The following is a 22,512-nucleotide window of genomic DNA, read 5'->3' on the forward strand; positions in this document are numbered from 1 at the left end:
ATTTCTGGAGCGCCTGTTGTTGTACCCTTTGGGCTCTGCAGAATTTTAAAGGGAACAGAAACTGGCTCTGGGAGAGCAGAGAAAGCCCCCAGGGCTGCAATAAAGGAAGGAGGTATTTCTCAGTGTGCCTTTGAGGGAATAACACCAGTTTTTGCCTCCTTGCTTTAGCAGCACGAGGCTCGGTTTCCTTCCAGTGCTCAGAAGGACATTCCAGGCCACCTTGGAGGGGTTTGGAGCAACCTAGGATAGTGGGAGAGGTCCCTGCCCATGGCAGGGGGAGGAATGGGATGAGCTTTGAGGTCCCTTCCAGCCCAAACCAGCTTGGGATTGTATAATCGTTCCTGCTGATCTGGTACTTGGGTTTTACTTACGGATTTTGATGCTTTTATTGTGGTCAAGAGCATGGTGATACCACTGCCTTTGGTGTTCCTGGCTCCTGTTTGTTCAAATATTAAGTGAGGATGTGTTAGGCAGAATAAACATGAGAGATTTCTGGATAAAATCACCAAATTTCTTGCAAAAAAAAATATGCAAAGTGCAGTCAGGCTCCTCTCCTGGACAGCTTTAAAATGCCAAGTGCCATCAATACAGTTTATGATTTTTCCCAACAGGCTTTAGGAGGCGTGGGCAAAGTGGCTTGGGTTTGTTTTACAGCATGTCTGGCACATGGAAATAAATGATTCAGTGTTGCACAAGTCAGAACTGAAAAGAGCAGTGAGTTGTAGCTGAATTTTCTCCTCCCTGAACTGGGTTGGGGTGGTATTTTTGTTCCCTAACATGCTTGTCATAACTTGGTGCATTTCAGACATATCCATAAATAAATGGGGATGACTGGGATTGTTTGTGTATAAAGCAGGGGAGAGAGGAATATGACTGCTGTGAAAACAGGCTGGCATTTTTGTCATGCTGTGGGGGATCAGCCTTAAAGCAAATATTAATGCTGACAAAGAGAGAAACTGTATCAGAAGTCAGATTTTTTTTCCCCCCAGTGTAGAATTTATTGTTCCTACTTTGTAGGAATGTGTCAGAGAACCTGAAGTGCTGTCAAATGGTGTAACCTGGTGTGACCTTTGGGATATTAAAAAAAATTAATATATAAAATTGTGTTCTTGACTCTTTTGATGTCTTTCAAATATTGGGGTCTCTGGATAGAATAAGACATCCCAGCCATGAGATGTTGTCTCTGACTGGACCCCCAGGTTGATGCTTTTCTGTTCTCCCTGGCAGTTACAGTTTTGGCATGAGTGTAATAGAAAATAAAATTAATTTCCATCCACGCAAGGCTAATCACTTTAAGTGAAAGTTTCACTGGAAAATTGTTGTCTTGGCCAAATGTGTAGACCATTAAAAATACAGTTCAGCTTTCACACGCTAAAATAACTATTTTTCAGTGGTGAATCCTGAGCGGGGGGGACTTTGTACATTGTTGTAGGCAAAAAGAAGTGGGAAGGAATTTCTCCTTGGGAATCTTTGTGTGGAAGGGGAGATGGTGTCACTTTGATGAGAAGAGGTGCCAAGACCAAGCTGTTTACTCACAGGGCTCCCCCAGCTCTCAGTGGGTTTGTGGTGTGGGTGGGAGCAGACAAATGTACTGCAGCTCATGGGCATACAGTGGAGGGAAAAGTCATTAATTGGAAAGGTTGCCTCATGTTCTGGGGGTGAGGGAAAAGTCATTAGTTGGAGAGGTTGCCTCATGTCCTGGGGGTGAGCGACACGTGTTGGAGATGTCGTTTTGTTCCTGTGACTCATCCCAGAATCCCTCCCTGCCCTGCTGCCCACGCTGTGGGATCAGCCCAAGGCAGGGGGGAATTTGGGGTGCCAGCACACGTGGCTGGGTCGCATCCAGCCATTTTTGATAAGGAGGGTGGTGTCCTGCCAGCTGGGGTTCAGGAGATGGGGTAGAGAACGTGCAGCTCTGTGCTGCTGCCGCGGCCCCTTTGGCAATCCCGGGCGGATCAGCAGAGTTCATCCTCTCTCCAGGGACCTTCTGTTCTGAACCTCTGGTGAGGGTCAAGTAAACAGGAGAGAGCAGAGCAGGCTGGGCTTGCTCCAAAGGGGGGGAAGAAGTTTCCATCCCCTCCTTCCCCCAAGAAGGGAGCACAATGTCCTCAGCTCCGTGCGCCCCTTCACAGCCACAAACCCCAAATCTCCTCAAGTCCTTTGGCATCTGGGCACCTCCAGGAGGAAAACTCTGTGGGGTTGGGCTGAAATATTTCCCTGGGAGGGCGGGGAGGCCCTGGCAGTGTCCAAGGCCAGGCTGGGCAAGGCTTGGAGCACCCTGGGGTGGTGGAAGAAGATGATCTCTCAGGTCCTTCCCACCCCGAAGCACTCTGCCCTTTATTTGATCTCGTGGCATATTTTGCTTGGGATGTTGTTCTGCGTGGAGATTTTGCTTGAAGATGCTGCTTTTTACAGGGATGGATTGCAGCTGAGTGTTTTGTTGCTTGTGTTCCTTTCCGTGGCAGGGGATCGTGGGTAACCTGGCCAGTGGGAAGTCGGCGCTGGTGCACCGCTACCTGACCGGCACCTATGTCCAGGAGGAATCCCCTGAAGGTAGGTGCCTCCACAGCTCCCACTCGTCCTTTCCCCCCACAAACTACATCCTTGCTCATTTTGGATCACGCAGAAATGAATTGGCAAAAAAAAAAATCCCGTGTGCTACTTCAAAATGCATTTTGCTTTAACATTCTTCAGGCTGGGCTAAGTATGTACAATGTAATTGTGGATTTTCCATAACTCCTTTAAATAACTTGGGCCCCCAGTGTGTGTTTCCATATGGGAATTAGTCCTGATGGAGAGGAGTTGACTGCTCTCAGTAGTGCTGCTGCTTTCACTTGGGCTGTTGAAAGCCACAATTAGTCTGTAGTGGTGGATTTCTGTACAATCAGGATGTTGGGAGAATAAAAATCTTCACTAGCCTAAACTTAAAGGTGTAACTTGCTTATTGCTTAATATGTTAAATATTTGGTCTTTTTAAAAAAAATGTTCTCATGGCATAGAAAATTAATTTGTACGCTGTAGCGTTTAACATTAATCCAAGTTTATAGCTTGAAATCAAAAATTATCACAGTACCTTAATAAGGTTTATCTTACACTAAATACTTTTTTGATTATTTTTCTTTATCTGTTCTCCTTATGAACTTTTAAATCCAACTCTGAGACACTGAATTTCTGGTTCCTTCTTTTCCTTACTGGCTGTTCCCTTCTTTGCAGATATGGATGCAGGTAACTATACATTGTCTTCATGGCAGCTCTGGTTTTGAAGGGCCAGATGGTGGTTTCTGTACTAGAGCGTTTTCCCCCTTGTTTTGTGTATCATTTTGAGTTGTTCCCTTTTGATTTCAAGTCTTTAGTGCATCTCACTGTTGTTGTCTCTTGCTGTAGTCGTCTCTTCAGCAGTAGTTTGTAGTTTCATGCATCTCTGATAACATTTGTTTCTAATTAACTCTTACCACAGGAAGCTGGTTTAGCTTGGTAGTTGACATTTTAACAGCCTGGAATTGCAGTTAAAATGGGAGGAGAGGGGAAGGGAGGGATGGACAAGGCTTTTCCTGTGGAATTGCATTAACACTGAGGCCCTGCAGTTTGTAAGTTTGCCCTGAATGCTTTTGCTGGTTTGTAGCTGGAGCTGACAGTAATAATTGATGGTAGCAATTGAGCCTGTGCACAGAAGTGTGTGTGGATCATACTTCTGGATGCTGAGAGTGAGAAATGCTGACAGAGGGTGCAGTGGCACTGAGTGCAGCAAATCTTCAGCAAAAATCCCTGTCTTGACAGAGCTTTCCCTCACTTCATGAACAGAGCATATTTGGTTTTGTTTTGGTTTTTTTTTTTCCCCTTGGAAGATTCAAATCTCCTGACTGTTGACAGGGCTAGCCCTCCTCTCCTCCTAAAGGATGAATATTTTAGGTGATATTCCTGGGGAGTGTTGCCATCTGTCCTCTTTGTCTTGAAGGATTTTTATTTACAGTGCTGGGGTGACGTTGTGACTGTTTTTCCTGCAAGGATTAGATGACAAAAGCAGTGTCAAATAATTTCTGTGCACATAAGTGTGGCTGACAAGCCTCACTAATGACACTGTTGCATTTCATTAACAGGAGGAAAACTGGAATAATTAAGAGCTCTGATTCGCCTTGTGAGGGATCAGGTCAAGGTTTCCAATCAAGTCAGCATTAAAGGAAATCCAACCCGTATAAATTACCCTCAGTAAACATCTGCAGTGGGGATTTGGTAGGGTTTTACCTCTCTGTCAGAGAATCACAGAGTGATTTTGGGTTAGAAGGGCCTTTAAAGCTCACCCTGTTCCACCCCTGCCAGGGGCAGGGACACCTTCCACTATCCCAGGGTGCTCCAAGCCCCTTCCAACCTGGTCCTGAGCACTTCTAGGTCCCTCAAAGAAGTCCCTAGAAAAGTGTAATCCCTCCTGTTGGAGGCCCTTGTGGATCCTCCCCTCTCTCCTTTTCTGAGGGACTATAAATGTGTCAGATTGTTAAATTGGATAAAGACGAGGATTCATATCGGATGTGAAGGTGTCAGCTGCTTGATCAGCTAAGGAAAACCTGAGTTTACTGGCTTGGAATGGCTTCCTAGCAGCTAAATTTAACAGGCATCATAAAATCAGTGCCTAATGGGTGAGGTGATGGATATTTGCTTCACGTGAAAGTGGTGATTAGGGCCAGGGACTGCAATTTCTGCTCGCCTCTGCCTTCTAAATGGCTGCAATTACCAGGAAACCTGCCCTGCATCAGCCCAGTGCCACATCTCCTGCAGGCCTCGGGGGCTCCACATCCCAGGAAATGAATTTTGGCTGTGTAAAGATGGTTGCAGGTTTCCTTTGGCTCTCTAAGTGAGAGATCTCTCTCTCTGCCCATCACCACCTCCCCAGCAGGAGGAGGAACCCTGCACTTCACCGAGGAGTTTTCTGTCACTCTCTGCCCCAGTTTTTGTTTCTGCTCAGAACTTTTCAGTCCCTCACGTGCTTGCAACTTGCAAACCTTTGTTTTCTCAAAGAATAAGTTTTTATTAGGGAGAAAAACGGCCTTGAGAGTCTTCCTTTTCATATTTAGCATACACTCAGCTGTGCTGCTGAGTGACACGTTTTTAATCAGATGTAAGAAAAGCAGCAATGTGTTACCCTGTTGTAAGGGGGGAATTTCAGTACTCTGGGACTTTTCAGTTTTTTTCTGTGATGGTACAAGAAGGAAATTTTTATAGATACAGATTTTAATATTGGCTTTTCACAAATATTAAAATAGATTTTATATGTGTGATGTTAAAGCAACTTTGTTATGAAGCTACAGTTTTTATTTCTGTTGTTAATTAAGCTTAGCCATAGTAGTGAAATAGCTGATATAAGTATGCTTGTGTTAAAATACCTACTTAGAGAAGATAACATCTAATAAAATATGAAGAAGACACCTACTACAAATATGCCAACTATCAACACTCAGTGTCTGAAGACAGTGTAGATCAAAACCCAAAAACTGGAGGTAATAAAAACAGACTAAAACCATAACCAAAGAATACACATACTCTGAAAAGACCCAAAAAGATTTTACTAAACAGTTTTTAGGACATGTAAACTGATTTTAAGAAAACTTTACCGTGCATAAGAGTCTATGAATATACAACAAGCTGATATAAAAGAAAAAGTATTTAAAGAGTATCCTCAAAGATAACAGTGTGCTCTTAGCTGTAATAACCTCTACTCTATAATCCTTATCTCCTATTACCCTTTATTAGACTTTTTAAATTTTCACAAGAGAGTGAACATGTTTTTCACAGAAATGGTGGGAGATAAGGAATCCTAGGGATTTGTGGTCTTCTAAGGACCTTCTAAGCAATTGGAATAAAATCTGCTGCTGGTGGTTGCTTTACCTGCTGAAACAAGTGAGGTGTGGGAAATGTTGTGGCTTTATTTCCCCCATCTAGAATTGAATTCTGCCTGTAGGAGCCAAGTGAGATGTGTGGTGTACGTGGAATTTGAGACTGAATTCTTTGCAGACCAAGGTGAAGTGAAGTTTACAGGAGCAGTGAGTGGCAGCAGGATTCTGTTACTTGTTTGGGTTTTGTTTCCAAAAAGCCACAGGGGTGTGAAACATGACTTAAGGGCTTTTCCACATCTCTGGCATGTCTGTGAATATTTTAAGTTATGTCATGATTATTTCAGGACTTTGTTTTCCAGTGAGTCTAATAAAACAAAACAAAAAAAAAAAAACCAAAAAAGACAAACTGTGGTCCAGGGTGAGATGACAAAAAATGAATTTCTTTTCTCTACGTACTCTGGGACCTATTTAAGAGTTATTTATTCATTTCATGTGGAGCAATTATTTTTAGTGTTTTAAAAAGTATAAAAGCCACCCACCATCCTGACTTGAGGCAGCAAGTGGCTGTTGCAGTCAGTGGAGGTTTCATCTCTCTCTGTGAAGGAACTTACTGCAGGAAAATTTCATTTTTAGTGTAAAAGATAAAGAATAAAGCCTTTGATATATTTTTCAGAAAGCTATGATCATTTACTCTCTTTCCAAATTTGACCTAAAAATGTTTTTATGGTGTAGCAGCCTTCACCACATAACTTTTTTCAGTACCACAGTGAACAGTGTGTCCCTTGAGTGGCAGGAATGGTCGTGTTTAATATTAAAACACTAAATGAAGTGTCACCCTCAGCCTTCCCTTTGAAGCATGTCATGAAAATAAGTTGCCAGCCTGTAACAAAAGCAGGCATTGATGATCTTCATGCCTTTTCCAATCTAAAGGATACTGATTCTGTGTAGAAATTACATCTTGAGGGATGGGTGTCCATGTTTTTCACTTTATCTCGAGTGACTATTCCTGTCTGATGCTTCCTCAGCAAAGGGTAATTATGCAAGGAGGATTGAGGAAGAGTGCTTTAAAATTTCAGCTGCTTTTGTTCACATCCTCTTAAGAGATTTTCTCCTGGTCACACACAGGCCCTTACACAATATGTATGCAGAAAGTTCAGGCATAATCTGTGAACTGGGGTGACCTGCCAGGTGTCTTCATTCAGCTCTGAGCCTGGCCTGGATCCAAGAGTGTGGACCTGCTTCACCTGGGAAAAAAAAGCAAAGGGATAAAAACAGGGATAAAACCACTGTCCCTTGCCTGGATGTGTCCAAGGCCAGCTTGGAGCAGCCTGGGATGGTGGAAGGAGTGGGATGGGATGGGCTTTACAGGCCCTTCCAACCCAAACCACTCTGGGGTCTTTCTTTGCTTGCTGGGAGATTTTGCCTTGGGCTGGGATCAGTTTGTGTTTTGGGTTGAATAGAGCATGGGGGCTGCAGCAGAACTGCACAATTTGTCTCCTTCTCCCCTTGGTTCATGCAGTTCTGCCTGCTGTGAACAATCAGGTTCCTGAGGCTGCCAGTCCCTTTACAGAAGCCACTTGCTATTTTTATCTGGTTAATATTGTTCAGATACGTAGGAAGGCCATATTTACTAACCACCCAAATTTGATCTTTGATGAATAAAGGGAGGATGTGTCCCAGACTAATCTGTGAGCTGTGTTCTCAGTGAGCAGCTGGCTGAAATGTAAATGAAGAGCAGAGAAATGTGTCCTGTGAGGATGTACTTGGTGCTCTCCTTGCAGTCATTCGTGCCTTTTCCTTCAGGAGTTTTTGGAATGCCAGAAAATCACCATGATGCATGTAAGAATTTACACAGGGAGGCTTTGCAATAATCCCAACTTGAGTTCAAAAAAGCCACATTAACCTTAAACCATGTAGTGGTTCTTGGGCTGGAAACTAGAGGAAGCTGAAATGTTCTGTGTTGGTTTCAAATGCTTGGTGCAGATTCCACGAGCCCCCTCAGCACTTTGGGGCAGATGAAGGTTTTTTTTGGCCTGTAAACCCACAGGCAGACTCTGCCTCGTGTTCAGAAGACAGTGATGACTTGGGACATGTGTTTCAAAATTACCTCTTTCCAGTTCTTTGTCTTTTTGCTGTAATAGCACCGAGTGATTGTTTTTATTTGGCATTTCACGCTGACACCCAGATATAAACCAACACTTGTCTCTTTTTTGATCCCTTTAAAGCACTGCTGCAGAGGGTTCTCCTGGGCTTTTGGAGCCTTTCAGGCTCAGCATGAAAGAGGGTGTTTATGCATTCTGCCCCCTCCCCTCTGGAGCCCTTCCCTCTCCTCGCCCTCCTGAGACTGCCTGTGTGAGTTAGGGAAAAAAAAAATTCCTTTTGAAACACTCTCTGTTCCAGCTGTCGGCTTGGGGACTGCTTAAAGTGTCACAAATAAGGAGCTCTGTTAATTAAAAGAAAAACTCAAGTATCTGCTCTTTAGGAGGTGCTGAGGAAGCAGATTGCCAGAAAAGCTTCACTGTTAGGCTGAGTTCCCTGAGGGCCTTTAAGGTGTTCTCTTTGACACCTTGCACCTTGAATGACCAGGGATTTTTGGGAAATCATGTTTCTAGCATCTGTGTCCTTCTCATAACGGGCTCCTCTGAAGATTGTGTCTCAGGGAAAACCTGTAAAGCAGATTTATCACTTCTGTTACAACTTTAGGCTCTTCTCAGGAGTAAAAGTGACTTCTCCCAATAGTCAGTGATGCTACAAGAGGAAATGGCCTCGGGTTGTGCTCATGGGAGGTTTAGGTTGGATATTAAGGAAAAGTTTTTCACCAAAAGGGTTGTCAAGCAGTGGTGGAATCACTGGAAGTGTTCAGAAACCTCACGTGGATGTGGCACTGGGGACAGGGGGTGGTGGTGGCCCTGGCAGTGCTGGGTGGGGTCAGACCAGGTGATGTAAGAGGGCTTTTCCAGCCCAAACTCTTCTGGAATTCCATGGCTTTGAGTCTCCAGTGCTCCCTGTTGCTTTTGAAGCCAGTTTGGAGTGGCTCCTGCTTTATTTCTTTATTTGCTTTATTTCTCAAATACTCCTTCTGGATGGATTTCTAAATCGCTGCTTCACTCTTGATCTCAAAGCCAGGTTTTAATATTTTTCTTTGAGCATGTTCCTTGTTCATCTTGTATTTGATTTCTTACTGTGAGCTTTTTTTTCCCCTCCCCTTCACCGAATCTGTTGTTGTTATGGGAAGTTGTATAGAAAAGAAATATTCACAGTATTTTGAATTCTCAACAGACCCCTCAATCTGCTGCCACAGCAGGCTGTTTGTATCCATTTTAGGGAGGGCAGATCATGGTGTAGTCACTGCTCAGTCCAATTTTAACTTCAGTTCCTATTTGTGATGTAAAACTGCAGTGAAAGGACAGGTATTAGAGAAGCTGGCTAGATGTAAAAAGCAGAGGGGTGTTTGAAAAGGCAGGAGGGGTAAGAAAAGGCCTGAGATCTGTGCACCAGTGCTGATATTTTGGGCTGTCTTTGCGAGCTGTTTAGGGTTTGTCAGTGCACATTAGGATTTTGCAATTATGTTGGAAGCTGGTGAGGTCAAGCAGAAATTTTGAGCAGTTGAATTTTGTGTTAGATTGAAAGCTGGGATGGGTTTGTCTGGAAGATTAAATGCCTGAGAAGCCAACTTAGAAGGAGCTGCAGCAAAAAAAAAAGGATGATATTTTAAATCATGGGGCAGGCTTTGTAAGGAACTCTGTTTGGAAAGTGGTGTTTTGGGCTGTAAATGTTTAAAACTGGAAAAGACTGGTGGTGGAAAAGGTAGGAGTGTGCTAAAATGGCATCACATCCTGCCTGAAGGAGCTGACTCGCTGGTTTTTTTTGTCTCTGACTGCTTTGATAAAAATAAGCTTTTAAAATTAGACTTGTGTATATACAATTAGGGGGTGTGAGGTATAAGCAACTCTCTGCACCTGCTGTCAGTAAAATAAACCAAGAGAAGGAAATACAAGAAAAAAAAACATGAAAAATGAGCTATTGGTAGAAATGGGAGCAGTGATTGAATTGTAGGTCCTTGTCAGCTTGTGGCTGCAGGAGGCTCCTGATATTGGGGAGCTGGTTGGGTGTGAGGGCTCTGGGTGGGTTTCAGAGGAGGGGGCTCCCCACAAATTCCTGGGGGCTGTTTTTCCTCCCCTTTAATCTGTCAGAAATGCATCTAGGAGAACATACAACATGTTCAGCTTCCACTTGCTCAGTTTTGGGCTGTAAATGTTTAAAGCTGGAAAAGACTGGTGGTGGAGAAAGGTAGGAGTGTGCTAAAGTGGTATCACACCCTGCCTGAAGGAGCTGACTCGCTGGGTTTGTGTGTGTTGATGTGCAGTGGGTGTCTGGTAAAGATGGGTTCCTGCTTCGTGTTGGACTGAGGGGTGTCTGAACCCCAGGGTTATCCCTGGGGTTGGGGTGTAGTGCTTTGTATGTCTGCTGCCACTTGATATTCTTTATCTGGGACCATAATAATTAATAACTGGAAAGATGGGAAGAGTATTTCCCTTGCTCTAAAATGGGATCAGCAGTTTATTTCTTGGTAAGAACTCACACCTCTTCTCCCGTCCTAGTCTGTTCTCCTAAATAACCAGGGTTCACATGTTTATTTTTCTGACTGGGTGCTTTGTAGGCAGGTTTTGGTCCTTATCTGCCATGGGATGCTCTCTCCAGATCAGCAGAGACTGAGGCTGGCGTGGTGACGCAGGCTAGGACAATCTGTCCCCTTCTCTGCAGGAATTCCCAGCTGCTTTTCTCTCTTGTGCCACAGGTTCCAGCCATCCTGCCCCATCTTTCCACAGCTGGTTGGTCCCCACTTTTGTCCCTGTGATGCTGCTTTTATTTTCCCCTCTATTTCTCGAACTCGTTACGGTCATGTTGAAGTACAATCCAATTTTCTACCATAATTGCAGTCCCTCCTGCTTCATTATCTAGAAACTAAATAGCCTGTTACTTCCATCTTCTAGGTTATTAATAAAGTGGGTGCAGGAGGGTTGAAACTGCTGCAGAAAGTTGGATTACTATCGTGCTGCTTCTTTCAGATGAGTCATTTGGTGGGGACAGAGTGTGCTGTACCTCTCTGTCTGCACTCACATTACAGTGGTTTTTTTAAGGCTGGCCCTCTGTAATTGGCTTAGCTCAGTCTGCACTGGCTGTCAGGAGCTTTGCAGTGAAAGTAGAACATGCTCTGCTCTGCTCCTGAGTCCTGTCTCTGGGTAATGAGGGAAACTTAATTGCTCTGGTTTGTTCCCATTTATCTTGGTGGTTAATCAATCACCTTCCTCTCCTTCTGCTTGAGATAAAACATTGGATCTAGCTCAGCCTGTTTATCATGGAATCCCAGCATGGTTTGGCTTGGGAGGGACCTTTAAGCTCATCCCATTCCACCCCTGCCATGGGCAGGGACACCTTCCACTATCTCAGAGTGCTCCAAATCCCATCCAGCCTGGCCTTGGGCACTTCCAGGGATCCAGGGGCAGCCAGAGCTGCTCTGGACACCCTGTGCCAGGGCCTGCCCACCCTGACAGTTTCTTCCCACTGTCCCATCCAACCCTGGAGATTCTATGCAGCTTGAGGTAATTTTTGTATATTTTTGAAGTTTAAGCTTTTTTCCCTAAACACTTAAAAACCTAAAATTCCATTGATCTCCCTTCAAATCACTGCCAGGTTTTGGGAATCTGTTACATCTGTCCTTCTGGAGAGGCACTGCAAATACATCAGTGGGAGCATCTCAGAATTCAGTTGTTAAATGTCATTGCAGCTGCTGCTAAAATTCCAGTAGTGAACCCTCTTTCCATGGAGTTGTAAGGTCATGTATTAGTGCTTCCTTGCCAGTTTTTAGGTACAGATCAGATTATGAGATGCAATATTGCACTTACATATGGTGCCTGTGGGGGTACCTTGCTGTAATTGGGTATGGCCTGATACTTCCAGGAGACCTCTCCATGTATTTCCTGGACTATATCCTAAACCTGTTGAGAGAAGCAGATAGTGGGGGTTGAAAAGCTCAGTCTAGGCTGCTTTTGTTGGCTTTTGGGGTTTGTTTTACCCAGGTAGCCTGTTGGGAAGGGGGTCCAGGGCTCCTTTTGCAGCTTCAGTCTTGCGTGCCAGCGATGGTTCCTTGGTCTTTGACCCTCGACCCAGCTCAGCTGCTCACGGTTTTTAAACTGTTGTTTAGCACAGTGGTTATATTCAGGAAATGCCCCAAATCACAGAATCATGGAGTATCTTGAGCTGGAAGGATCATTGATCCAACACAGACACCCCAACAATCCCACCCTGTGCATCCCTGAGAGCTTTGTCCAAACACTCCTGGAGCTTTGGCACGATTGAGGCTGTGACCATTCCCTGGGGAGCCTGGACAGTGCCCCAGCACCTTCTGAGGGAAGCCCTTTTCCTTTTTTTTATTAATTTCTTTTTTCTTTTATGGAAATGCTGTGAAAACCATTTTAAAATTAGTTTATTTAAATAAAAAATGTGAGTAGCAAACCAGAAGACCAGTATCTGGCCATCTGTTCGAACAGAGAATTTTTGAACACATTTCCCTGAAGAGGAGCCAGGTTCTTGGCACTGAGGGGGGGAAAAAAAAAGGAGAGAACGTGCATGTGTGAGACAACTGGCTGCTGTTGTCAAAATGCACATGTCACTGGGAATATAAAATACAGGCTTTTAGAGCTGCCTCAGTCCTCCCTTCTGTCTTGCTCTGCCACAGTAGACGTTCAGCTGCTGCCTGCGCTTGTCGTGCGGCCAGCCCCCCGAATTTATCCTTCTCATATGGCTAAATAACTTCATCCCCGTGGCAATTTGCTTGAATAAAGAGCCTGGTGAGCGCAGTGGAGCCTGGGGATGCAGCAGCAGAATCAGCGGCTGCTCCGGTGAGCAATTACGCGCTGGAACGGCAAGAGGAGGGGGTGGCCAGGCTGTCAGAGCCTGGATTAAAGCCTTCATCCCCGGAATTCCCCATGTAATACCCTGCTTTTGTAACAGAGAGCACCTCTGATTACAAATGTGTGCAGTGTTTAAGTTTAATACTGATTTTTGCTGGTTAATTTCTGCGCCGGCACTGATTCCGCACGCTCGCCTGCGGAGGGTCGTGCATGACAATGAGTCAGGAAGCTGTGGCTGATTCCCCCTCTTCCAGTTTGTGCTGGGTCTTCAGCCAGGATTGTGAATTGCTGATGCACGGAATTTATTTAGCTTTGTGTTGATCAAAGCTGTTCATGTGGGGCATTTTACAGCAGGAGTGTGGCCAGATGCACCTGGGAGAGCTGGGGTGGTTTGTGGGCTGCTTACGAGTTTGGGCACAGGGAGCAGCATTTGTCACCTGTAAAAATTCTGTGCTCATCTGACAGTGAATGGGCGCTGTTCTAGCCGTGGAAAACTGGGAATAGCTGCCTTGAAGTACCCCATCCTTTGGCCACCAGTTGTCCCCTCCCCGTGGCCTCCCCTGGCAGGTACATCTGGGAGCTGAGGAGCTCCCTCATTAAAAAGCTGCGTGTGTCATAATCCTGATGGGAGCAGAGCAAAGGCAGCCACCTCCCCTGGGAGTGCTGCTGTGGGTTTTGAGCTCGTTCTTTACATTATGAAGGTCATTTCTTTGTTCTCAGTGCCGTTGGTGTAGACCGCAATTCCTGGCTCTGTCACACACGCAGACATTTAGGAAATTAGGAGATATTTTGTAGCCCTGGGAGTGTTTGGCTTCATCGTGGGTTGCTGAAGTCCAGTATTTGAACTGGCTGATTTCTGTAATTCCTCTTTGCTGTGGTGCTTTACAAACTCCTAGATGTATTTAAAAAAAAATAATGAAAGTGGTGCTGTCCAAGCTGAACCACCCCAAAATCACTGCCCTTGCCCAAACTGCTCGTGGCTCTCATCAAGGCTCATCAAATCAGGGGCAGAAGCAGTTTATTGTTTGCCTTAATCCTACAGCCACAGATACCTGCAGGGTACAGCCTTTCTCTTTACATTCTTCACTGTTTGTGCTTTTGTTTGTGTAAATTCTTGATATTGAGGTAGGTTTTTTTAATCTCTGCCCTGGGCAGCACCTAATATTTTGCTCTGCTCATGATAAGGGCTCCTTAATGGTGTAGAAGCACACGTTATTAGGAATGAGTCCTGCTGTGAGCTGAGATTTGCATAAAATAATTCTTACTCGAGGGATGAGTGTGAGTTTGCTGTTCCATTTCTGAGCCTTCAGATTTGTTTTGAAATATTTAGTACAGCTTGGAAATGCAGGGCATTCTTTGAAACAGTTTGGTTGGAGGGGTGTTAAATTCAAACTGTTTGTCATGAAATACTTAAATCCAAACAAAAATCAAGGATTGTGAGGATGTGCCTATTCCAGCTAATGAGCACATCCTGCATTTAAGGGTGAAGAAGGCACTTGAGCAGATTTGAGCTGACTGTGGCTGTTGGCTGCAGCAGGGTGACAGCCCTGGGTGAAGTGGGACAGCCTGTCAGGATCTGAATTTAATGCTGGAAATACCAATAATTGCACCGAGCTCCACGCCCAGTGTTTTTGGGGAAGGCAAGGAGCAGGTCCCCAAGGTGATCATTTAGTGTGGACTCACACAGGAGAAGAGCTACTGGCTAACTTGCACTGTATTTATTAAATTTAATACCCTTTTCCAAGCTGCTCTCAGCAGTCAAATCATGAAGAGTAAATCTCGTAGGGCTCACGTTTGTGAGCTGGGTATGTACACTCAAATATTTTTTTTTATTTTTCAATTCTCTACTTTAGCTTTTTAATTCACCCTGTCTGTACCTGCTTTGTGCCTCTGAGGACTGTTTGAAGGTACAGTGAGACTGGCAAGGCATCCTGTTGACCATGGGAATAATGAGTTGGCTCCTGAACTCATTTGGTGTGTGGTATTTTGTAATTAGCTAGGGGAACTTGCAATGTTTAAAAAAAAAAAAAAAGGAAATAGGAAAAGGCAATTAGGCAGAACTTTCCCCCTCTGATCAGGCATATAGTGTATTTCCATTGTTACTTACAGCTTTAAAACCCCTCTCTGGAGGGCTCTGTATTAAGTAATTCATCTTAGTTAACACTTCATTGGGAATCGCGTGCAATTAATCGACAGCGTATAGAAATAATGGTCTGATTAATAGAAATCCAGTTCCTGAGAGCTGAGACTGTTTCCTTTACAAGTTCTGCACTTGTTTGGGATTGTTCTTTGCAGGTTCAGTAATGATATGTATCTATCTGCCACTTGATCTGCGAGGGCAGGATTGAAATCCACTTTGTGAGTGAGATAATGAAAATCCATACGTGGCTCTTCTGCTCCTTCTGTGCCATTAAACAACCAGAAATGTGATAGTCCTCACTGTTGCATGTTTAATACTGCTAATAGGATAAGTTTATAAAGAAAAGATTTAAAAAAACCCAAACAAAAAACTCCAGCACAAACCCACAAAACCTCTTGTTCTTACATATTTTATTAAACTCAAAATGTGTTTAAACACGCTCAAATGCTGCACAGAGCTTTGCTGTGGAGCAGTCTTGGTTTGAAGGCTGCTGTTGTGGTTGGGTTGGAGGGGAATGGTGGGTCTGAGCCAGCGAGGGGTTCCCCTAAGGCAGCAATTTTTGTGCAGATTTTTGTGTTTTGAGGATCAGCATTAGCCTGGGAGTGCTGACATACTTGCTCAGGGAGCTTGTTTGGAGAGCAGGGCAGAGCTGTTGTCTCTCTACCATTGCTTTTTGTGGAATGACACATTTTGAAGCTGGGAAACAGGGTTCAAATCGGAACTAATTCCAGTTTTTAAAAATAGGCCAAAGAGAGAAGTTTGGGGTGTGTAAATGGATGTGTTTTATCTCAGCATGGTAAGCTCAGCTGTGAGGGTGGGTGATGCTAAGCTGGAGGCCTGGGGGGCTTTGGGGCTTAGGTGGGGGAGATAAGGGTGGGTTTGCTCCAGGAGAGGAGCCTAAATGCCTCCCCAGTGCTTAGGCCAAGCTTGCTAATCCTGGCTTAGTCTCCGTCACACCAGAAGCCCTAAATGGGATTTGTCATTTCTCAGAGAGGCAGCAGAGTGCCCAAAATACGCTTTTAGCCCCAAAAGAAGCAGTCCCAACCCTGCCCTGGGGTGGTGGCTGAGTCCCTGTGGGCCAGGGGACAGGAGGTGACAGAGCAGCTGCTGGGCTTGGAGCCTCCTTGGTGGTGCCAGGCACCCCTTGCTCTGCATTCCCTGGAAATCCAGGAGCAGGATGTGGTGGGAGGTTATGGCTGCACTCTCTTTATCCAGGTGTCCAAAGCAGGTGTGGGATCCATCCCAAGCCAGCAGCACAGGCTTCTCTGCTAGGTTAGTGTCTCCAGTGGTAGCACCATCGTAGCTTTTTTGTCTAACATGTGTGTGGTACCTTCCCCTAACTGTGGTGTGTGAGTGCAGAGCTCTCATTCCCATAACATCCCACTCTTGTGTGCTCTGAGAACTGGGCTTCCCTTGAGGAAATGCTGGATGCCACAAGAAACTAGTTCTGGAGACGAGACACGGCGTTGTTTGTGCACAACTTTGCCTTTCTTAGAGACTCTTCTCTGACAATTGTTTAAAACAAAGGTGACACATACAGGGTTTTAACTGTATGTATCAACCTAGGGACACCTAATGTGGGTTGCAATGAAATTCCTGGCTTTTTCCCACTCTATATATATATATAAAATATATATATATATATGTAAATAAGGCAAGTACATGCCTTATCTTTAAGTAATTCCCATGTGTGTGCATATAAAGTTCAGTAACATTCCAGTTGTTGGTTAATTTGAGAACACCTTTGTTTTCCACAAGCGAAGCCTTTTTCTGGTGTGTGTTTTGTACCTTTGCTGTCTGTAACCAGCTGCTTTGTGTGGCAGGTGGGAGATTCAAGAAGGAGATAGTGGTTGATGGACAGAGCTACCTGCTGCTGATCAGAGATGAAGGAGGCCCTCCAGAGGCACAGGTGAGCCCAAAGCCTCGCTTCTCTTGTTTTTCAAAACTTCCTTTCAAAGAACTGGCTCTGCTTTGTTCTGCCTTGGCTTCTTCTCATCTTCCTGCCAGGAGAATTCCAGCGTCACCCTCAGGTGAAAAAGATTTTGTCCAGCAAATGGTTGGGATTTCAGTTGTGATGGATGGATGAGTGTGTGTAGCAAATATTTGGGATTCTGACTGAGACTCTGCAAGTCAGGATATACAGCTCATTTATACTCAGTTCCCAAGCACTGTGCTGCCTCTGGTGACACACCAGGATTTCAGAGAAGCACAGAATGGTTTTTGGTGGGTGGGGACCATAAAGCTCATCTCACTCCCACCCCCTGCCATGGGCAGAGACACTTCCTCTATCCCGGGTGGCTCCAAGCCTCCATGTCCAGCCTGGCTGTGGACACTTGCAGGGATCTGGGCACCCTGTGGCAGGGCCTCCCCACCCTCACAGGGAGGAATTCTTTCCTACCATCCCATTCAACCATGTCCTGTGGTGGTGGGAAGCCATTCCCTGTGTCCTGCCCTGCTTCAGCCCTTGTTCCAAGTCCCTCTGGAAGGGGCTCTGAGGTTTCCCTGGAGCTTTCTCTTCTCCAGGTTGAACAACCCCGGCTCTCCCAGCCTGTCCAAGCCACTGGCTGTGGAGAAGACACTTGAGGGTTTGAGTGCTTGACCCTTACTCTGTTTTGAGCAAGATTTGCTCATGTGCTGCTTAAATCACCTCAGACCCAGCTGTGCTTTCTGCAGGCAGCATCCTTGTCTTGGGCATCCTCCTCCTCCTCCTCTACCTCTCCTCACCTGGGCACTGGCAGGATTTCCTCTCTTGGCTGCTGCTGGCCTTGCTTTGCCCGGCTCTTCCGGGAGGGATCAGCTTCCAAACAAGCAATAATTTAGCACCAGGAGCTGCCAAACAGCTGAGGGGGAGCAGTGCCAGCAGCAGCAGCTTGGCTTTCAATGCAGCACCACAGCTCCAGGAGGGTGAGAGCGTGGGGGAAGGTGCCAGGACAAAGGGGAAGAGAAAGGACGTGGAGGAAATGGAGGCTGAGAGAGACATCCTGGAAGGAAGTCACAGGACAGAATAAAGCGCTGGCACATCTGCAGCCCTGTCAGCAGGAGCAACAAGGAAGGCTCTGTCTGGGGCTGGGAGGGATTTGGCTGAAGCACCCCCTGGTTTGCAGCCTCTGATGCTTAGAGAGCATTCACTCATCTGAGAGTGTAAATAGTGGAGGTGTAAAGGTACATGCAGCAATCTGAGATGGTTTTGTGCCTGGGTTTGCAGAGCTCACAGGAGCTGCCTGCAGGCTGATGAACAGCACGGGGTGTGCTTCTGGGATGTGCCAGGTAAATTTGGGGCTTTGACTGCTGCTGTCCAGTGGAAGGTGTCCCTGCCCATGGCAGGGGGTTGGTATGAGGTGAGCTTTAAGGTCCTTCCAACCCAAACCATTCTGGGATTCTGTGGTGGCTGAGCTTTGTTCTCCATCCTCATGATTTGCTGAAGAGGTCCGAGGTGTCAGTGCTGTCTCACCTTTCAGCACGAGGCTTTCCTGTAAATTCCCTTTGGAGTTTTTGGGTGTAATTTCAAGTTACATGTCTATTAAAAATCTTTGATCTGTTCGTTAATTCCTGCAATGAAAAGTTTGGTTGTGTGTTCATTGGGATTGAATTCCAGCTGCAGTAAGGAGCTGACATGTGGAGTTCCTGGCACTGGGTCATGGGTATTCCCCAGGTTACTGTCCCCTTCTTTTTGGCAGGAAGAGAGAAAAAACAAACTTCCCTGAAGACTCTTTTTGTGAGTCTATGATCTCTCCTTTTTTGCCTAAGATAAAATGGTCCAAAGATGAAAATAATTCAATTTCCTGTTGTAAAACCAAATTAACCTGGTGACTGACCTACAATGGGCTGCTGCATGTAACTTTTTAAATTTAAAACTTTTTTTACAATTTGGTTTTGGGCATGCCTTGAACTAACAGCTCTGCTCGCTCACAGTAATAAGTCTGAGAATGGATTTCTACACCAGCAGCTGATTTGTCCTTGTTTCAAGCCATTTCCTGCACAGTACTCCGGATGAGACATCCAGGGTTTCCAGACCTTGTGTTTCCCAAAATTCCTCTGGTTTTCTGTACTACAGGTCTGATATCCATGAAAATTAAGCTGCATTTCAATACCAAAAGAGAAATAAGGAATTGTTGGAAATGTTTTGTGTCTGCAGGAGCTGCACGGTGTAAATCTGTGGAGTGTTTTAAAATAATCTTTATTAGAAGGCTGCTGTACACACTGCTCAAACATTCAGAGGGTTTAGACAGACTCTTGGCTTCCAAATGGGTGCCTTAAGGACATTGCAGTTGTTGGGAAGAGCCCTTGGCATGATGCTGCTGAGTCCAGTCAACAAAAACCATTTTATAATGAGACCCTAGCCCACATCTCCCAAATAATGATGCTGTCTCCAGTTCCTGTGGTTGCATCTTCTGGTTTGAACAGTTTAACAGTGTGGTGGTTGACCTTATTCTGGCAGTGACTCTGCTATGTGTTAACCAGTCCTCTCCTTCCCCTCTGGAAGATTGTCCTCCTGACTGTCTTGAAAACCTCAAAGCAATTTTTTGTCTATTTTTACACCATAACAGCCCAGGCAGTGTTTGTTTTCAATACAATCATCATGAATATGCAGAGCCTTTCCCCAGCGAACCTCTGTGTTCAGCGTGTCCCCTGGCACGTTGTAGTAATAATGCAACAAAGCATTAAAATCCCCTTGGCTGAAGTTTGTTTCCATTGCTCTAAATTTGGGTAGGAATGGAGTCACTTAGGGAAAAATAAAGGCAGCGAGGTAAGCTGGAGTTTTTTCTTGACGGCCTGTTCACGTTCACTGTTAAGTTAAATGTCTTAATTCACTTGTGAGCTAAAAGCTTCTCACTTGCATGGTCACTGAGGAGCACTGTGGCTTGGCCTGTGCACCTGCATGTCTCTCAGCAGGTTCCTGATGCCAAGAGAGAGCAGTTTGCTCTTCCACTGAGAGCAGAACGAGGCACTTGGTGCTGCTGGCTCAGCTGAGAGTGTCTGTATGGTGAAGAATTGGAAGTCTTAAATTAACGGGATTAAGATGTGAGGATTCCTAGCACTGCCTGTCCTGGCATAGCAGCAGCATCAGCATGCATGCATGCAAATGGCAGCGTGGGGGCTCAGTCAGCACTGCAGAGGAGTGCTGCTCATTTCAAATGCGCAGACCCAGCAGCCTCAGCCTGCTGTTTTCTGGGAACCAAACCCAGTGTGCACTGACAGACGTTGGATACGCACCCCAGTGAAGAAGGAGTGCTCTTGTGGGGAAATCTATCCCAGATCCCCATGGCTTGCAGGGTGATGAGATTCATAATTTTAGCAGATTATCCTAACCTTGCTTAGGCCTTGGTTGTGTGTGAGTTTTTCTGGTGTGTATTTCCCTTGCAGGAAGGTAAAAATGTTTCTCTCTTGGTTTTCCTTCCTTCCCCCTCCTCGCTGCTCTTCTCACAGTCGGCCTTTTCCATTTTTATCCTGCAGTTTGCCATGTGGGTGGATGCTGTTATCTTTGTGTTCAGCTTGGAGGATGAAGTCAGCTTCCAGACTGTTTACCACTACTACAGCCGCATGGCCAACTATCGCAACACTAGTGAAATCCCCATGGTCCTGGTGGGCACCCAGGGTAAGTGCAGCCCTCGTTCCCAGCTGGAATGGTCTCAGCTGGGCCATGTTGACTCCTCCAGGCTGGCAAAGCCATGTCCTGTCCTTTCCCCTTTGCTACAGGGCTGTGGCATTGCAAGGACAGTATCTGAGGTGAGAGAAAATGTCCTGGCAGCTCGCTTGGAGAGGGAGTGTAGGACTTCAGCAGTGAAGAAAGAAGGGGTGTTTAGGTCAGATATGCACAAGAAATTCTTCCCTGTGGGGCTGGGGAGACCCTGCACAGCTGTGGCTGCCCCTGGATGCCTGGAAGTGTCCAAGGCCAGGTTGGACAGGACTTGGAGCAACCTGGGACAGTGCACGGTGTCCCTGCCCATGGAAGTGGGTGGAACACAATGATCTTTAAGATCCCTTCCAACTCAGACTATTCCAGGATTCTATGACTTGAAGTTTTAAATAATACTTCCAGTGCATGCTGGTTGTGGTGGTTTTCTTGCCCAGCAGGGAGATGCCCTTGTTGAATTTGGGCAGGTAAATCCGTTGTGTAGGGAAGTTCTGCAGCTAGATCAGTTTCCATGTGCTTGGCACTGGAAGGATTTAACACCCTGGCATTGCTGAGAGGCAAGAGGATGAGAGGTGGGAAACCTCCAGCAGCATGGTGGGAAGCAGAGGTGAACCCTGGCCTCAGGCTGTGCCTCTGGGAGACCTCTGTAAACCTTAAACTTAAAATCATAAGTAGAAATGCAGCTTTTTACCACCTGAGCCTGCCTCTCCCCCCAGTTTTTCCTTCTTTGGCATTTGAGTGTTTTTTTGAATATTCTCTGCCTTGTTGTGCCAGCATATCCCAGTAATATTTCACCAGTGTCCCATACTGTGATGGGTTTGCTGCATTGGTGGAGCTGAGGCTGTTCTGTTCCTGACCATGGAGTCATTAAGGTTGGGAAAAAAAACGTTTTAAATCATCAAATCCAGCTGTTGCCTCAGCACTTCCAACACCAGCACAGCCATGTCCCCAGGTGCCACACCCACACAACCTTTACATCCTTCCAGGGATGGGGACTCACTCCAGCACTGCCCTGGGCTGCTGTGCCAGGGGTGGACAACCCTTTGGGCACCATTTGAGGCCATTTCTCCTCTGTTCCTTGGGTACAGAGCCCACCTGGCTGCACCCTCCTGTCAGGAGCTGTGCAGAGCCAGAATTCCCCCCTGAGCCTCCTTTTCTCCAGGCTGAGCCCCGCCAGGTTAGTGTTCTGTTTTAGAGGCAGAGCACAGGTGGTGTGAATTGTTCTTGGTTCAGTTTTGGGCATCCTCCTTGTTAGTGTGTCCCAGTGGTTTTGGTGGTTTTGGAGCTTTTTGGTGGTTTTTTTCAGCCATATGGTCAAGGAGCAGTTGGCCTTCCCCTGCCTCCTGCCCAGGGGTGACAGCACAGAGGGGATGTGTGGGCAACAGGGAAGGAGGAATCACAGCCCAGCTGGAGGGAGGAAACAGATGATAAGAAGGAAAAGGGGAAGGAGGAACAGAAAAAGTCTTAGGACAGCACAAACTCCACCAAAAAACAGAAAGGAGCTGCTTTGAAGGGCCGTATTTTGGGCTTGAAGCTGGAGTTGAGAAAGTGAAGGGGAAGCATTTCTCCAACTTTTTTTTTTAATTTGTACCCTTCTGACCCCCTTCTGGGGTATGATTTGGGGTATGGTTTTCCATCTCCTTCCTGTTACTTCCAGAAAAAGAAAAGTTCATTTTCCGTTGCAGCATTGATACAAAGGGGGTTTTTTTAAAAGATGGAAATAATGCTAATTCTAGGAATAAGCATCAGGAAAAACCACAGCTTTTGGTCTGTGTTTGACGGTGAAATAAAAGATAGGAAATATTTAAATACACTTGTTAAAATACATATTTGAAATCTACCTTTCATATCATAGAATCCCAGAATGGTTTGGGATGGAGAGCACCTTAAAGCACATTTAATTCCAACCCCTTGCCATAGGCATGGGCATGTTTTAGTAGCCCTGGTTGCTCCAAGCCCTGTCCAACCTGGACTTGTTGGTTTTGTCAGGTACTCCTG

General features: G+C 45.7%; 1 protein-coding gene across 12 annotated transcripts in view; it reads left to right on the top strand.

Moving 5' to 3' along the window:
• AGAP1 (ArfGAP with GTPase domain, ankyrin repeat and PH domain 1) overlaps positions 1-22,512 on the top strand; it is a 307,984-nt gene that overhangs the window by 95,394 nt on the left and 190,078 nt on the right. For 8 of the 12 annotated variants that reach the window (XM_064433496.1, XM_064433501.1, XM_064433492.1 and 5 more), the window contains exons 3-6: positions 2,466-2,553; positions 3,214-3,225; positions 16,703-16,788; positions 20,334-20,475. In XM_064433496.1, the coding sequence (XP_064289566.1) occupies positions 2,466-2,553; positions 3,214-3,225; positions 16,703-16,788; positions 20,334-20,475 (328 nt within the window). The remainder of the gene's footprint in view (positions 1-2,465; positions 2,554-3,213; positions 3,226-16,702; positions 16,789-20,333; positions 20,476-22,512) is intronic. The other 4 variants (XM_064433498.1, XM_064433500.1, XM_064433499.1 and 1 more) reach the window with 1 other exon arrangement.

Source organism: Passer domesticus, chromosome 10 (genome assembly GCF_036417665.1).
Source record: "Passer domesticus isolate bPasDom1 chromosome 10, bPasDom1.hap1, whole genome shotgun sequence".
Taxonomy (NCBI): Eukaryota; Metazoa; Chordata; class Aves; order Passeriformes; family Passeridae; genus Passer; species Passer domesticus.